This window comes from Cherax quadricarinatus, chromosome 57 (genome assembly GCF_038502225.1).
Source record: "Cherax quadricarinatus isolate ZL_2023a chromosome 57, ASM3850222v1, whole genome shotgun sequence".
Taxonomy (NCBI): domain Eukaryota; kingdom Metazoa; phylum Arthropoda; class Malacostraca; order Decapoda; family Parastacidae; genus Cherax; species Cherax quadricarinatus.
This window is the reverse complement of record NC_091348.1, coordinates 25,471,296-25,490,345: the sequence shown is the minus strand read 5'-3', so window position 1 is coordinate 25,490,345 and position 19,050 is coordinate 25,471,296. Positions and strand designations below refer to the sequence as shown.

Sequence of the window (19,050 nt, the reverse complement as noted above, 5' to 3'; positions counted from 1 at the left end):
GCTTTCGACCGGGTGTGGCACCAGGGCCTCTTAGCAAAACTTCAAGCACTGGGAATTGCAGGCTCTACGCTATGTCTCCTCAGTGATTACCTTCATGGTAGATCTCTAAGTGTAGTCCTCAATGGAACGGAATCAGCAAGGCATCCTATTGGGGCAAGCGTTCCACAAGGAAGCGTGCTGGGTCCATTGTTATGGAATGTCTACTTCAACGACCTTCTTCATCTCATCCCAGAATCACATGCATATGCAGACGACTGTACACTGACATTCACTTATCCAAGAGAAGAAATGCCAGCTGCTCTAAGCTTACATCAATCACCAGCGAGAGCTATATCAGCTTGGGGAAATAGATGGCAAGTAACATTCGCACCTGAGAAAACGCAAATGATGATCGTCTCTAGGCACCATGATGGTAATGCTGGTGCAGTAGTAAGGATGAATGGGACGATGTTGGCACCTGGAGAAGAAGTTGATATCCTTGGGGTGAAATTTGACTCCAAACTAACCATGAAGAACCATGTTGTAAATCTTGCAAACAATGCAGCCAGGAAGCTTACAGCACTTCGCCGTATCTCGCATCTGCTTGACAGTAGGGGTTGCAAGATCCTGTACGAGGCACAAGTACGCTCACACCTTGAGTATGCTCCACTTTCTTGGTTTGCCTGCCCCCCCCCTCTCAGAGAGAGAGAGAGAGAGAGAGAGAGAGAGAGAGAGAGAGAGAGAGAGAGAGAGAGAGAGAGAGAGAGAGAGAGAGAGAGAGAGAGAGAGAGAGAGAGAGAGAGAGAGAGAGAATCATAAAAGTACAACGAAAGCGATGTTTTCAGATCATCTAACTTGCCTACTTCTGATAAAATCAATATTTTTGATGAATCACAGTGTCCCAGCTGGAACATAATGACCTGGATGAATCACAGTGTCCCAGCTGGAACATAATGACCTGGATGAAACACAGTGTCCCAGCTGGAACATAATGACCTGGATGAATCACAGTGTCCCAGCTGGAACATAATGACCTGGATGAATCACAGTGTCCCAGCTGGAACATAATGACCTGGATGAAACACAGTGTCCCAGCTGGAACATAATGACCTGGATGAATCACAGTGTCCCAGCTGGAACATAATGACCTGGATGAATCACAGTGTCCCAGCTGGAACATAATGACCTGGATGAATCACAGTGTCCCAGCTGGAACATAATGACCTGGATGAATCACAGTGTCCCAGCTGGAACATAATGACCTGGATGAATCACAGTGTCCCAGCTGGAACATAATGACCTGGATGAATCACAGTGTCCCAGCTGGAACATAATGACCTGGATGAATCACAGTGTCCCAGCTGGAACATAATGACCTGGATGAATCACAGTGTCCCAGCTGGAACATAATGACCTGGATGAATCACAGTGTCCCAGCTGGAACATAATGACCTGGATGAATCACAGTGTCCCAGCTGGAACATAATGACCTGGATGAATCACAGTGTCCCAGCTGGAACATAATGACCTGGATGAATCACAGTGTCCCAGCTGGAACATAATGACCTGGATGAATCACAGTGTCCCAGCTGGAACATAATGACCTGGATGAATCACAGTGTCCCAGCTGGAACATAATGACCTGGATGAATCACAGTGTCCCAGCTGGAACTTAATGACCTGGATGAATCACAGTGTCCCAGCTGGAACATAATGACCTGGATGAATCACAGTGTCCCAGCTGGAACATAATGACCTGGATGAAACACAATGTCCCAGCTGGAACATAATGACCTGGATGAAACACAATGTTCCAGCTGGAACATAATGACCTGGATGAAACAATGTCCCAGCTGGAACATAATGACCTGGATGAAACACAGTGCTATGGATGCATCACAAAACTATAGCTGTAAAACAATTCCTTGATTTGAATGGAACCCTTGAAAGAACACAAAACCGTAGCTGGAGCAGAATAATCATTATTAAACACAATTCCCTAGAGAAACACAGTACTTTGCTTCGAACATAATGACCTATAAAACACAAAATTCTTGCGGGACACAGGACCCAAGCTGGAACACAATTCACTGGCTGGAACACAATGTAGAAGCTCGAGTGTTGTCTTTGTTGAAACACAGTGTTCTAGGTAGTGCACAACGCTTCAGGTATCATAACTGGAGCTAAATACTCTAGCTGGACAGCGACACTTTGCTGAAACACTGTTCCAATGCTTGGACAAAACCCAACGTAACCACAGTTTCCTCGCACTTACACAAAACTACAACACAATAAATTAGCTGAATACCCTATCAAGAACACAATAACTAGACTGCAATAAAATAAACTAGCAAAAATAGTGTACTATTCTTGGAGCACTGCGTTTACCTGGAGAGAGTTCCGGGGGCCAACGCCCCCGCGGCCCGGTCTGTGACCAGGAATCTTGGTGGATCAGAGCCTGATCAACCAGGCTGTTGCGGCTGGCTGCACGCAAACCAACGTACGAGCCACAGCCCAGCTGGTCAGGAACCGACTTTAGGTGCTTGTCCAGTGCCAGCTTGAAGACTGCCAGGGGTCTGTATGTATGCTGGGAGGCAGTTGAACAGTCTTGGGCCCCTGGCACTTATTGTATGGTCTCTTAACGTGCTAGTGACACCCCTGCTTTTCATTGGGGGGATGTTGCATCGTCTGCTAAGTCTTTTGCTTTCGTAGTGAGTGATTTTCGTGTGCAAGTTCGGTACTAGTCCCTCTAGGATTTTCCAGGTGTATATAATCATTTATCTCTCCCTCCTGCATTCCAGGGAATACAGTTTTAGGAACCTCAAGCGCTCCCAGTAATTGAGGTGTTTTATCTCCGTTATGCGCGCCGTGAAGGTTCTCTGTATATTTTCTAGGTCAGCAATTTCACCTGCCTTAAAAGGTGCTGTTAGTGTGCAGCAATATTCCAGCCTAGATAGAACAAGTGACCTGAAGAGTGTCATCATGAGCTTGGCCTCCCTAGTTTTGAAGGTTCTCATTATCCATCCTGTCATTTTTCTAGCAGATGCGATTGATACAATGTTATGGTCCTTGAAGGTGAGATCCTCCGACATGATCACTCCCAGGTCTTTGACGTTGGTGTTTCGCTCTATTTTGTGGCCAGAATGTTTTGTACTCTGATGAAGATTTAATTTCCTCGTGTTTACCATATCTGAGTAATTGAAATTTCTCATCGCTGAACTTCACATTGTTTTCTGCAGCCCACTGAAAGATTCGGTTGATGTCCGCCTGGAGCCTTGCAGTGTCTGCAATGGAAGACACTGTCATGCAGATTCGGGTGTCATCTGCAAAGGAAGACACGGTGCTGTGGCTGACATCCTTGTCTATGTCGGATATGAGGATGAGAAACAAGATGGGAGCGAGTACTGTGCCTTGTGGAACAGAGCTTTTCACCGTAGCTGCCTCGGACTTTACTCTGTTGACGACTACTCTCTGTGTTCTGTTAGTGAGGAAATTATAGATCCATCGACCGACTTTTCCTGTTATTCCTTTAGCACGCATTTTGTGCGCTATTACGCCATGGTCACACTTGTCGAAGGCTTTTGCAAAGTCTGTAAATATTACATCTGCATTCTTTTTGTCTTCTAGTGCATTTAGGACCTTGTCGTAGTGATCCAATAGTTGAGACAGACAGGAGCGACCTGTTCTAAACCCATGTTGCCCTGGGTTGTGTAACTGATGGGTTTCTAGATGGGTGGTGATCATGCTTCTTAGGACCCTTTCAAAGATTTTTATGATATGGGATGTTAGTTCTATCGGTCTGTAGTTCTTTGCTGTTGCTTTACTGCCCCCTTTGTGGAGTGGGGCTATGTCTGTTGTTTTTAGCAACTGTGGGACGACCCCCGTGTCCATGCTCCCTCTCCATAGGATGGAAAAGGCTCGTGATAGGGGCTTCTTGCAGTTCTTGATGAACACGGAGTTCCATGAGTCTGGCCCTGGGGCAGAGTGCATGGGCATGTCATTTATCTCCTGTTCGAAGTCATTTGGCGTCAGGATAACATCGGATAGGCTTGTGTTAACCAAATTTTGTGGCTCTCTCATAAAAAATTCATTTTGATCTTCGACTCTCAGTCTGGTTAGCGGCTTGCTAAAAACTGAGTCATATTGGGACTTGAGTAGCTCACTCATTTCCTTGCTGTCATCTGTGTAGGACCCATCTTGTTTAAGTAAGGGTCCAATACTGGACGTTGTTCTCGACTTTGATTTGGCATAGGAGAAGAAATACTTTGGGTTTCTTTCGATTTCATTTATGGCTTTTAGTTCTTCCCGCGATTCCTGACTCCTATAAGATTCCTTTAGCTTAAGTTCGATGCTTGCTATTTCTCTGACCAGTGTCTCCCTACGCATTTCAGATATATTGACCTCTTTTAGCCGCTCTGTTATTCTTTTCCGTCGCCTGTAAAGGGAGCGCCTGTCTCTTTCTATTTTACATCTACTCCTCCTTTTTCTTAGAGGAATAAGCCTTGTGCATACATCGAGTGCCACCAAGTTAATCTGTTCTAGGCATAAGTTGGGGTCTGTGTTGCTTAGTATATCTTCCCAGCTTATATTGGTTAGGACTTGGTTTACTTGGTCCCACTTTATGTTTTTGTTATTGAAGTTGAATTTGGTGAATGCTCCCTCGTGACTAGTCTCATTATGTCGGTCTGGGGCTCCACGCATACATGTCTGAACCTCAATTATGTTGTGATCTGAGTATATTGTTTTTGATATGGTGACATTTCTTATCAGATCATCATTGTTAGTGAAGATGAGGTCTAGTGTATTCTCCAGTCTAGTAGGCTCTACTATTTGCTGGTTTAAATTGAATTTTGTGCAGAGATTTAAAAGCTCGTGTGAGTGTGAGTTTTCATCAGAGTTGCCTCCTGGTGTTATTACTACAACAATATTATTTGCTATATTCCTCCATTTTAGGTGCCTTAAGTTGAAATCCCCCAGGAGCAAGATGTTGGGTGCAGGAGCTGGAATATTTTAAAGACAGTGGTCAATTTTTAACAGCTGTTCCTGGAATTGCTGGGATGTTTCATCCGGAGGCTTGTGGACTTCCATAATGACTAGGTTTTGGTTCTCGACCTTTTCTGCTAAAACTTCCACTACATCATTTGAGGCATTAAGCAGTTCTTTGCAAATTAGTGACTCTGCAATGTACAGGCCAACCCCCCCTCCCTATTGCCTGTTCACTCTGTCACATCTGTATAGGTTGTAACCTGGGATCCATATTTCGTTGTCCAAGTGATCCTTTACGTGGGTCTCAGTGAAAGCCGCGAACATTGCCTTTGCCTCTGCAAGCAGTCCACGGATGAAAGGTATTTTGTTGTTTGTTGCTGGCTTTAGACCCTGTATATTTGCAAAGAAGAATGTCATCGGACTGGTGGTATTGTTGGTACTGGGGGGGGGGATTTTTTTTCGGCATTAGTATCTGTATCTGTTGGTTTGGAGTGGAGGCCATCGACTGTGGTTCCACTCCAGGAATGACTGGATTTGGTGTACGATTTCTGCCATTTCCTGCCAGATTTTTTTCCTTCCTGGCACTAAAAAACCTCTCCCTCTTGAGTGGCTGTGGCTACCCAGGTTTTCCCATGGCCTGGATGTTTTGTATCTTTTTGTCCCCTTTAGATGGTGTGCCTGGAAATTTAAGTTATAGCACAGTCTTTCCTGTACTGAAGAGGTACACATTTCAGGGTGAAAAAGCTTACAGGAAGGGAGTTTGCATTTTCCTGTTGTCATATGGGCATGGCATTTTCTAGGGTGGTCATAGTTGCACGTCCCGTCTGTTTTTCCAGATTTCCCATGTCTGCAGATACCAAGTGCATAGTATGTGCATAGGCTTGGTTTCCGTTTGCCTTGGGTTTCTGTGACTGTATTCCCTGTTGGTGCATGTTTCCCTGTCTTATTCCTATCCTCCCTAGCACCAACAATGGAGCTCCCACCAGTTGTTTTCGGTAATATATTCTCACTATTGCTAGTGGAGTCCTCTTGTTTGCTATTTCCTGTGGTATTTCTAGTTTGCAATATTGGTTTTATTTTATCTTTGACTACACTTGTTTCCCCACTACGGCTCCTGTCCCCTATGAGGTCATTTATATGTATTCCTTCCTGCGTATAATTCCCGACTACTTGGACAAAATCTCCAGTTTCACCATTACTGTCTCCCAGGACAGCACCTCCAGCTTCACCATTACTGTCTCCCAGGACAGCACCTCCAGCTTCACCATTACTGTCTCCCAGGACAGCACCTCCAGCTTCACCATTACTGTCTCCACATTGCTGGAAAATAATACCCTGAATGGAACACAATATCCTGGGTGGAATACTATTTCCTGGAATATTATATTTTTGTTGGAACACAATATCCTGGCTGGAACATAATACAGTGGCTAAACAGCAATATCCTAGTTGTAACACATTGTGACTGGAACACAAAAACTTAGTTGGAACACAATAGTCTGGCTGGAAAACAAAACCTGGTTCTAACATAAAACTACCTGCAACACAATACTATCTTTGAATCGCAACACTATGTCTTCTTAAGAACCATGCTCTTGTAGGAACACAAAACAAAGGCCGGAATATAATATTCTGGCTAGAACACAGTACCCTAGGTGTAGCACCATACTCTGGGTAGACCACGATACTTTGGCTAATACAGTACCCTGGAAGGAATTCAATAACATTGCTGGAACACAGCATCATGGCTGGAACACAGTACCCTGGTTGGAACTCAACTAACTTGCTGGAACACAATATCATGGGTGGAATACAATTCCCTGGCAGGAACATGATACCCTGGGTGGAACAATACAATACCCTGGCTGGAACGTAATACCCGAAGTAGAGTGCTGAACATTCACTGGAGCACAGTGCCCATGGCGGAATGCCGTACCCTAGCAAAAACACAATACCTCAACAGAATGCGACGGAAAACGATACCCGTCCCCCAACCTAGGAGCTAGAATTCCTGAGGAGAGGACCTCAAAGGCCAAAAGTGGGAAAGGAAGGAGAGGGGAGAGAAGGAGGAGGGATGGAAAGGATGGGGTAAGGAAGAGGGGACTGGGGAGCAATTAGCTTCAGACCAAAAGCCTCTTCACCGTTCCAAGAATCCCCCTTAAAGAGGCATCTTGGGAAGAGATTATATACCTTAGACAGGGCTGGACTTTTAAATCAGTTGGGGGTAGGATAACAACTCTTAGCTTATAAATTAACTGAGGTAAAAATAACAACTCTTAGCTTATAAATTAACTGAGGTAAAAATAACAACTCTTAGCCTGCAGTTGTACTAAGATAGGATAACAGCGCTTAGCTTGTAAATGAGATAAGAATAACAGGTTTTAGCCTGTAAATAAGCTGAGGCAGGATAACAGTTCTTATTCTGTATATTCAACAAAGCAATAATAAGAAAGTGCTCACCCTAATATGATGCTTCCTTGAGCCTTTTGGTGATTCATGTGGTGTTAACTGCTTCTGATGGTGACCCGTGAGCCACTCCTCACAGGGACGAACCTGGCAAAGACGAGTCTGGTTGACGGGGCGACACTCGGGGTTGTCTGTGGTCCAGCGTACAGACACACCAGCTCCACACTCCGCCCTGGAACATGCTGACCACTCACCAGCCTCCCTCTCACATGCTGGCGGCCCCACGACCTTACCTGAGGGAGACACTCACAGGAATTACCTGAATTTTCCTGGAACTCAAAACAGTGATTGTAAGGTTCTCGTTTATAATTAGAAAATGCCTCTTCCAATCAGCTTGAAATTTTCAACGCTGATTATTTATAATTATTGGGTATGAGTACCTTCTCTGCAGTAGGCATACGCCTCTAATGTTTTCCAGCCGTACCGGAAGTTCGAACTCCGGACCTCAGTGTGTGAGCTGAGTGCGGTAGCGATCAAGCTACTGATTATCATCGCAATCTGATTCAAGCGCTAAACCTACTAGGGTCACGTTGTATTCTAAGAGATATTCATCAGCTGCTTCAAACTTTTTGTGCATCAGTAATAATCCCAAAGGAAGTTTCCCAATTAATTTCAGGTTGTGTAAGTTCTAATTTATCAAATAAATTATTTCTGTACAATAACTTGATTGTGCATCTTCTGATAGGATTTAAAACTTTGAACTACATTAGGGAAATATTTGGATTCGTTTGGGACTGTGTAGAAGCCAACTTAACAATTTTATTGAGACGTTGAAAGAAATGAAATACTGGTCTTTCATTCGGTAATTTGTGAATGGCTTATCTGATCGACTTCAAACCTTCAATGCTGATAACCTAAGAATGCAGATTTTGAGTAACTTCAAACCTGTGTATTTTGGTATATTGGTCTGTGTGCAGTAACTCCAGAATGCTTCGTCTTCTTATTCTAAATTTTCAGATATAGTAGATCTTACGTAGCGGAGGCTTCTAATTGCTTCTGGGCTGTGTTGATTACTCTTCACAGTTTTTATACCAGAAACTGTGAAATTAGTTTCCAAACGATAACTTCTGAAGGATATTTTTTGATTAGCTGTTAATCTTCAGAGCTGATATTTAACTAAGCTACACACTTATTGTGCCACACTCTGTACTGTTTTTTTAATGTATACAGGTATAGTGGAATAGGGTAATGGGATGAGTGGAGATCTCTCTTAAATAACTGGGGTAGAGTGAAATGGTTTTACGGCATAGGAGGAAAACTTTCTGGAATCATTGAGGTAAATTAGGGATTATTAAGATGAAGGAAGCTTGGGTTATGGGACATAGAGATACCTTCCATGGATCATTGAGGTATATGGGTATTACAAACACAAGCTTCTAATGGCCTGCTCACCGTGTCGTAATGCGATAGTGGACAAGGCTTTATATTACTAACAAAATATTTTGTTGCCTTGGAGAAGCGTTAAGAAAATAGGGTCACCAGCCAGCCATTCCAGGATGGCTGGGTGGTGACCTGCTACGTCCCAGGATGGCTGGGTGGTGACCTGCTACATCCCAGGATGGCTGGGTAGTGACCTGCTACATCCCAGGATGGCTGGGTGGTGACCCGCTACATCCCAGAATGGCTGAGTACTGACCCACTACATCCCAGGATGGCTGGGTACTGACCCGCTAATTCCCAGAATGGCTGAGTACTGACCCACTACATCCCAGGATGGCTGAGTACTGACCCGCTACATCCCAGAATGGCTGAGTACTGACCCATTACATCCCAGGATGGCTGGGTACTGGCCCGCTACATCCCAAGATGGCTGAGTACTGACCCACTACATCCCAGGATGACTGGGTACTGACCCGCTACATCCCAGGTTGGCTGAGTACTGACCCACTACATCCCAGGATGGCTGGGTGGTGGCCTGCTACATCCCAGGAGAGCTGGGTACTGACCCGCTACATCCCAGGATGGCTGAGTATTGACCCACTACATCCCAGGATGGCTGAGTACTGACCAGCTACAACCCAGGATGGCTGGATACTGACCCGCTACATCCCAGGATGGCTGGGTACTGACCCACTACATCCCAGGATGGCTGAGTACTGACCCGCTACATCCCAGGATGGCTGAGTACTGACCCACTACATCCCAGGATGGCTGAGTACTGACCCACTACATCCCAGGATGGCTGGGTGGTGGCCTGCTACATCCCAGGATAGCTGAGTTCTGACCCGCTACATCCCAGAATGGCTGAGTACTGACCCACTACATCCCAGGATGGCTGAGTACTGACCCGCTACATCCCAGGATGGCTGAGTACTGACCCGCTACATCCCAGGATGGCTGAGTACTGACCCGCTACATCCCAGGATGGCTGAGTACTGACCCACTACATCCCAGGATGGCTGGGTACTGACCCGCTACATCCCAGGATGGCTGAGTACTGACCCACTACATCCCAGGATGGCTGGGTAGTGGCCTGCTACATCCCAGGATAGCTGAGTTCTGACCCGCTACATCCCAGGATGGCTGAGTACTGACCCACTACATCCCAGGACGGCTGAGTACTGACCCGCTACATCCCAGGATGGCTGAGTAATGACCCGCTACATCCCAGGATGGCTGAGTACTGACCCACTACATCCCAGGATGGCTGAGTACTGACCCACTACATCCCAGGATGGCTGAGTACTGACCCGCTACATCCCAGGATGGCTGGGTATAACCCATTACATCCCAGGATGGCTGTGAACTGACCCACTACATCCCAGGATGGCTGAGTGGTGACCCGCTACATCCCAGGATGGCTGAGTACTGACCCACTACATCCCAGGATGGCTTAGTACTGACCCACTACATCCCAGGATGGCTGAGTACTGACCCACTCCATTCCAGGATGGGTGAGTACTGACCTGCTACATCCCAGGATGGCTGAGTACTGACCCACTACATCCCAGGATGGCTGAGTACTGACCCACTCCATCCCAGGATGGCTGAGTACTGGCCCACTACATCCAAGAATGGCTGAGTACTGACCTACTATATCCCATGATGGCTGTGTACTGACCACTACATCCCAGGATGGCTGAGTGGTGACCAGCTACATCCCAGGATGGCTGAGTACTGACCCACTGCATCCCAGGATGGCTGAGTACTGACTCACAACATCCCAGGATAGCTGAGTACTGACCCACTACATCCCAGGATGGCTGAGTGGTGACACACTACATCCCAGGATGGCTGAGTACTGACCCACTACATCCCTGGATGGCTGAGTACTGACCCACTACATCCCAGGATGGCTGAGTACTGACCCACTACATCCCAGGATGGCTGAGTACTGACCCGCTACATCCCAGGATGGCTGAGTACTGACCCACTACGTCCCAGGATGGCTGAGTGGTGACCCGCTACATCCCAGGATGGCTGAGTACTGTCCCACTACATCCCAGGATGGCTGGGAACTGACCCGCTACATCCCAGGATGGCTGAGTACTGACCCACTACATCCCAGGATGGCTGGGTGGTGGCCTGCTACATCCTGGGATGGCTGGGTACTGACCTGCTGCATCCCAGGATGGCTGGATACTGACCTGCTACATCCCAGGAAGGCTGGGTACTGACTTGCTACATCCCAGGATGGCTGGGTATGACCCATTACATCCCAGAATGGCCGTGTACTGACCCACTACATCCCAGGATGGCTGAGTGGTGACCCGCAACATCCCAGGATGGCTGAGTACTGACCTACTACATCCCAGGATGGCTTAGTACTGACCCGCTACATCCCAGGATGGCTGAGTACTGACCCGCTATATCCCAGGATGGCTGAGTACTGACCCACTCCATTCCAGGATGGGTGAGTACTGACCCGCTACATCCCAGGATGGCTGAGTACTGACCCACTACATCCCAGGATGGCTGAGTACTGACCCGCTACATCCCAGGATGGCTGAGTACTGACCCACTACATCCAAGGATGGCTGAGTACTGACCTACTACATCCCATGATGGCTGTGTACTGACCACTACATTCCTGGATGGCTGAGTGGTGACGAGCTACATCCCAGGATGGCTGGGTACTGATCTGATACATCCCAGGATGGCTGGGTACTGACCTGATACATCCCAGGATGGCTGGGTACTGACCTGCTACATCCCAGGATGGCTGGGTACAGACCTGATACATCCCAGGATGGCTGGGTATTGGCCTGATGCATCCCAGGATGGCTGGGCACTGACCTGATACATCACAGGATGGCTGGGTACTGACCTGATACATCCCAGGATGGTTGGGTACTGATCTGATATATCCCAGGATGGCTGGGTGCTGATCTGATACATCCCAGGATGGCTGGGTACTGACCTGATACATCCCAGGATGGCTGGGTACTGACCTGATACATCCCAGGATGGCTGGCTACTGACCTGATGCATCCCAGGATGGCTGGGTACTGACCTGATATATCCCAGGATGGCTGGGTACTGACCTGATACATCCCAAGATGGCTGGGTACTGATCTGATACTTCCCAGGATGGCTGGGTGCTGATCTGATACATCCCAGGATGGCTGGGTACTGACCTGATACATCCCAGGATGGCTGGGTGCTGACCTGATACATCACAGGATGGCTGGGTACTGACCTGATACATCCCAGCATGGCTGGGTACTGACCTGATACATCCCAGGATGGCTGGGTACTGACCTGATACATCCCAGGATGGCTGCGTACTGACCTGATACATCCCAGGATGGCTGGCTACTGACCTGATACATCCCAGGATGGCTGGGTACTGACCTGATATATCCCAGGATGGCTGGGTACTGACCTGATACATCCCAAGATGGCTGGGTACTGATCTGATACGTCCCAGGATGGCTGGGTGCTGACCTGATACATCCCAGGATGGCTGGGTACTGACTTGATACATCCCAGGATGGCTGGGTTCTGACCCGATACATCCCAGGATGGCTGGGTACTGACCTGATACATCCCAGGATGGCTGGGTACTGACCTGATACATCCCAGGATTGCTGGGTACTGATCTGATACATCCCAGGATGGCTGGGTACTGATCTGATACATCCCAGGATGGCTGGGTACTGATCTGATACATCCCAGGATGGCTGGGTACTGATCTGATACATCCCAGGATGGCTGGGTACTGATCTGATACATCCCAGGATGGCTGGGTACTGATCTGATACATCCCAGGATGGCTGGGTACTGATCTGATACATCCCAGGATGGCTGGGTACTGATCTGATACATCCCAGGATGGCTGGGTACTGATCTGATACATCCCAGGATCGCTGGGTACTGACCTGATACATTCCAGGATGACTGGGTACTGACCTGATACATCCCAGGATGGCTGGGTACTGACTTAATACATCCCAGGATGGCTGGGTACTGACCTGATACATCCCAAGATGGCTGGGTACTGATCTGATACATCCCAGGATGGCTGGGTGCTGACCTGATACATCCCAGGATGGCTGGGTACTGACTTGATGCATCCCAGGATGGCTGGGTACTGACCTGATACATCCCAGGATGGCTGGGTACTGACCTGATACATCCCAGGATGGCTGTGTACTGACCTGATACATCCCAGGATGGCTGGGTACTGATCTGATACATCCCAGGATGGCTGGGTACTGATCTGATACATCCCAGGATGGCTGGGTACTGATCTGATACATCCCAGGATGGCTGGGTACTGATCTGATACATCCCAGGATGGCTGGGTACTGATCTGATACATCCCAGGATGGCTGGGTACTGATCTGATACATCCCAGGATGGCTGGGTACTGACCTGATACATTCCAGGATGACTGGGTACTAACCTGACACATCCCAGGATGGCTGGGTACTGACTTGATACATCCCAGGATGGCTGGGCACTGACCTGATACATCCCAGGATGGCTGGGTACTGACCTGATACATCCCAGGATGGCTGGGTACTGACCTGATACATCCCAGGATGGCTGGGTACTGACCTGATACATCCCAGGATGGCTGGGTACTGACCTGATACATCCCAGGATGGCTGGGTACTGACCTGATACATCCCAGGATGGCTGGGTACTGACCTGATACATCCCAGGATGGCAGTATGATAAATGGGACAGTTATGCAGCATTTGGGAACCTTTATTCGGAAAATATTTCGTCACACAGTAGCTTCAGTCCAGTGCAGAGAAAGGTGGAAGAGTAGGAGGAGTGTGAGGTAATCAGTCCCTCAGCCTGGAGTGGATGTGTTCTGTCCGTCAGTCTTGACGAATGTACAGTATATTAGCGGAGAAGCTTATATACTGTTGACTTATGAGGTGGAGCAGTTGTAGGCGGAGTCTCCAGGGAGAAGACCAGTGGAAGTAGGTCGTGTGGGAGTAGGTCGTGTAGAAGTAGGTCGTGTGGGAGTAGGTCGTGTGGGAGTAGGTCGTGTTTGAGTAGATCGTGTGGGAGTAGATCGTGTGGGAGTAGATCGTGTGGGAGTAGGTCGTGTGGAAGTAGATCGTGTGGGAGTAGGTCGTGTGGGAGTAGGTCGTGTGGGGGTAGGTCGTGTGGGAGTAGGTCGTGTTTGAGTAGATCGTGTGGGAGTAGATCGTGTGGGAGTAGATCGTGTAGGAGTAGGTCGTGTGGGAGTAGATCGTGTGGGAGTAGGTCGTGTGGGAGTAGGTCGTGTGGGAGTAGGTCGTGTGGGAGTAGGTCGTGTGGGAGTAGGTCGTGTGGGGGTAGGTCTTGTGTGAGTAGGTCGTGTGGGAGTAGGTCGTGTGGGGGTAGGTCGTGTGGGAGTAGGTCGTGTGGGGGTAGGTCGTGTGGGAGTAGGTCGTGTGGGAGTAGGTCGTGTTTGAGTAGATCGTGTGGGAGTAGATCGTGTGGGAGTAGATCGTGTGGGAGTAGGTCGTGTGGGAGTAGGTCGTGTGGGGGTAGGTCGTGTGGGAGTAGGTCGTGTTTGAGTAGATCGTGTGGGAGTAGATCGTGTGGGAGTAGATCGTGTGGGAGTAGGTCGTGTGGGAGTAGATCGTGTGGGAGTAGGTCGTGTGGGAGTAGGTCGTGTGGGAGTAGGTCGTGTGGGAGTAGGTCGTGTGGGAGTAGGTCGTGTGGGGGTAGGTCTTGTGTGAGTAGGTCGTGTGGGAGTAGGTCGTGTGGGGGTAGGTCGTGTGGGAGTAGGTCGTGTGGGGGTAGGTCGTGTGGGAGTAGGTCGTGTGGGAGTAGGTCGTGTCAGATACGTCAACATCTTGAGATCTTGACGAAGGGATTTATACAATCATTTCTAACCTATACACACGACCTACTTCTACTAGTACCACATCACATGAATACTTACCCGCTACATTCCAGGATGGTTGGGTAGTGACCTGCTACATTCCAGGAAAGTTATGTACTGACCTTCTACATCTCAGAAAGGCTGGGTACTGGCCTGCTACATCCATGGAAAGCTGGGTATTTGCCTTCAACAATATAGGATGGCAGGGTACTTAGCCTATTACCCAGTTAAACTGGGTACTGTCCTGTTACATCCCAAGAAGACTGGGTATGGTCCTGTTACATCCCAGGAAGACTGGGTTCTCACCTGTTATACCCAATGGGGGTTGGGAACTTACTGTACCAACTTCACACCAAGACCTGGTACTGCTCTAATACACCACAGGGAAGCTGAGTAATGACCTACCATGCCACGGGGAAGCTAGGTACTGTTCTGTTACACTCCAAGAAGTTTGGATTCTAACTTACCATATCTCACGGAAGGTAGTTATTGTAATAATATACCCCAAGCGAGCTAACTACTATTATGTTACATACTAGGGAAGAGACGTACTAACCTACCTCTCCTAAGAAGGCTGGGTACTAGCAGTACCACAAGATGACTGGTATTGACTTTCTACATCCCCACTGACGCTGGGTATTGACGTGCTATACCACACAGAACTAGGTTACTGACCTGGAACACCCCAGAGAAGTCGATACAAACCTCTTATACACCAGAGAGGTTGAGTACTGACCAGCTACCTCTCATGGAAGCTAGGTACTCTCCTGCTTTATCTCAAAAATGCTGGACTCTGACCTGGGTCGGTGTCACACATCCACTCTCTGCAGCACTGTCCTGGCACTGCCTCCAGGTGTGGGTTGTGGCACTGGGCACCAGGTAAGATGCTCTCACTAGGGCAGAGTGACACACACGCGTACGTCCCATTCTGCAAGAACAATGTGTTTGTTATTGATGTTCCGCTTTATGGCAGTTCACAACTGCTGCTTTTATTGATGGCAGGGTCAATATTGCTGTTCCAGTTCATGTCAGAGGTCAATCATGCACATCCTGTTGATGTCAGATCAATACTGCTGTTTTTTGTTGATGTTACAGTCAGTATTGCTGTTTTGTGTTGATAATATTGTCAGTATTGCTGTTTTGTGTTGATGTTAGTGTCAGTATTGCTGCTCATGTTAACATCAGGGTCAATAATGCTGTTCCTGTTGATGCAGCTGTCCCTACTGCTGTTGCTGCAAATGCTAAGGTCACAACTCATTTTGTTGATGTCAGGGGTCAATACTTATTGATGCTGTTGTCAATATCGTGAAAAATATTGCTGTTAATATTAATATGATAAATAATGCTGTTAATATTGATGTGCTAAACAGTGATGTCACTGTTGATATAATGATAACTACTGTTGCTTTCGATTTCATGATAAATACTGCTGTTGATATCTGGATAAATACTGCTGGTGCTGTGACAAATGGTTTGAAAAGCCGACAAGTTGAAGACTGAGACATTTATGTAACATATGGTAATCTTTATTGAGGAAACGTATCGCCACACAGTGGCTTCATCAGTCCAATACAAAGCAGAAAGGTGTAAGGAGAGGAGGAGTTTGAAGTAATCAGTCCCTCAACCTGGAGTCGATGTGTTCAGTTCATCAGTCTTGTAGAAAGTACAGCATAGGGCCGTAAACGTGGCTTATATACCGTAGTCAGGTGAAGCGAAGCAGGAGGAGGCGAGGTCATCATGGAACCATCCACTATGACCATTTATCACATCTGTCAGACACTGCAACATCATGGGATCTTGATACAAAGAATTTTTCAGACCAGTGGGGTACCACTATGACCCCGCCTCCTCCTGCTTCACCTCACCTGACTACAGCATAAGCCACGTCTACGGCCCTATGCTGTACATTGTACAAGATTGATGGACTGTTGATATCAGGATAAATGCTGTTGTTGCTGTTGATATCAGGATAAATGCTGTTGTTGCTGTTGATATCAGGATAAATACTGCTGTTAATGTAGTTATTATAATGAACACTGCTGTTACTGTTGGTGTGTAGCACTGTTAATATTATTAATTATTCTGTTGTTTCTCTTGATGTCACTACGACAGTACTGAAGGAAGAACTCGTCTGCAGGTAATACTGTTATTAAACCAAGAGTTCCATCTAATAGATGCGCTGGGAGGTATGCTGTAGAGTACTGATGGAAGTGCCCTAGAGTGCTGCTAGAGTGCTGCACTTGAATAATATAGGAGTTACACTGTGTAATACTGTAAGAGTTACGCTGTGTAATACTGTAAGAGTTACGCTGTGTAATACTGTAAGAGTTACGCTGTGTAATACTGTAAGAGTTACACTGTGTAATACTGTAAGAGTTACGCTGTGTAATACTGTAAGAGTTACGCTGTGTAATACTGTAAGAGTTACACTGTGTAATACTGTAAGAGTTACGCTGTGTAATACTGTAAGAGTTACACTGTGTAATACTGTAAGAGTTACACTGTGTAATACTGTAAGAGTTACACTGTGTAATACTGTAAGAGTTACACTGTGTAATACTGTAAGAGTTACACTGTGTAATACTGTAAGAGTTACACTGTGTAATACTGTAAGAGTTACACTGTGTAATACTGTAAGAGTTACACTGTGTAATACTGTAAGAGTTACACTGTGTAATACTGTAAGAGTTACACTGTGTAATACTGTAAGAGTTACACTGTGTAATACTGTAAGAGTTACACTGTGTAATACTGTAAGAGTTACACTGTGTAATACTGTAAGAGTTACACTGTGTAATACTGTAAGAGTTACACTGTGTAATACTGTAAGAGTTACACTGTGTAATACTGTAAGAGTTACACTGTGTAATACTGTAAGAGTTACACTGTGTAATACTGTAAGAGTTACACTGTGTAATACTGTAAGAGTTACACTGTGTAATACTGTAAGAGTTACACTGTGTAATACTGTAAGAGTTACGCTGTGTAATACTGTAAGAGTTACGCTGTGTAATACTGTAAGAGTTACACTGTGTAATACTGTAAGAGTTACACTGTGTAATACTGTAAGAGTTACGCTGTGTAATAATGTAAGAGTTACACTGTGTAATACTGTAAGAGTTACGCTGTGTAATACTGTAAGAGTTACACTGTGTAATACTGTAAGAGTTACACTGTGTAATACTGTAAGAGTTACGCTGTGTAATACTGTAAGAGTTACACTGTGTAATACTGTAAGAGTTACACTGTGTAATACTGTAAGAGTTACACTGTGTAATACTGTAAGAGTTACGCTGTGTAATACTGTAAGAGTTACACTGTGTAATACTGTAAGAGTTACACTGTGTAATACTGTAAGAGTTACACTGTGTAATACTGTAAGAGTTACGCTGTGTAATACTGTAAGAGTTACACTGTGTAATACTGTAAGAGTTACACTGTGTAATACTGTAAGAGTTACACTGTGTAATACTGTAAGAGTTACGCTGTGTAATACTGTAAGAGTTACACTGTGTAATACTGTAAGAGTTACGCTGTGTAATACTGTAAGAGTTACACTGTGTAATACTGTAAGAGTTACGCTGTGTAATACTGTAAGAGTTACACTGTGTAATACTGTAAGAGTTACGCTGTGTAATACTGTAAGAGTTACACTGTGTAATACTGTAAGAGTTACACTGTGTAATACTGTAAGAGTTACGCTGTGTAATACTGTAAGAGTTACACTGTGTAATACTGTAAGAGTTACACTGTGTAATCCTGTAAGAGTTACACTGTGTAATACTGTAAGAGTTACACTGTGTAATACTGTAAGAGTTACGCTGTGTAATACTGTAAGAGTTACACTGTGTAATGCTGTAAGAGTTACACTGTGTAATACTGTAAGAGTTACGCTGTGTAATACCGTATGAGTTACACTGTGTAATACTGTAAGAGTTACACTGTGTAATACTGTAAGAGTTACACTGTGTAATACTGTAAGAGTTACACTGTGGAATACTGTAAGAGTTACACTGTGGAATGCTGTAAGAGTTACACTGTGTAATACTGTAAGAGTTACACTGTGTAATACTGTAAGAGTTACACTGTGGAATACTGTAAGAGTTACACTGTGGAATGCTGTAAGAGTTACACTGTGTAATACTGTAAGAGTTACACTGTGGAATACTATAAGAGTTACACTGTGGAATATTGTAAGAGTTACACTGTGGAATATTGTAAAAGTTACACTGTGGAATATTGTAACAGTTACACTGTGGAATATTGTAAGAGTTGCACTGTGGAATATTGTAAGAGTTACACTGTGGAATATTGTAAGAGTTACACTGTGGAATATTGTAAAAGTT

At 46.1% G+C, this 19,050-nt stretch overlaps 1 protein-coding gene across 2 annotated transcripts in view; it reads right to left on the bottom strand.

The window, feature by feature from the left end:
* LOC128693430 (CCN family member 2) overlaps positions 1 to 19,050 on the bottom strand; it is a 627,795-nt gene that overhangs the window by 14,411 nt on the left and 594,334 nt on the right. For both annotated transcript variants that reach the window (XM_053783103.2, XM_070097430.1), the window contains 2 exons: positions 15,503 to 15,632; positions 7,426 to 7,664 (listed from right to left, as the gene is read on the bottom strand). In XM_053783103.2, coding sequence (XP_053639078.2) covers positions 7,426 to 7,664; positions 15,503 to 15,632 — 369 coding nt within the window. The remainder of the gene's footprint in view (positions 1 to 7,425; positions 7,665 to 15,502; positions 15,633 to 19,050) is intronic.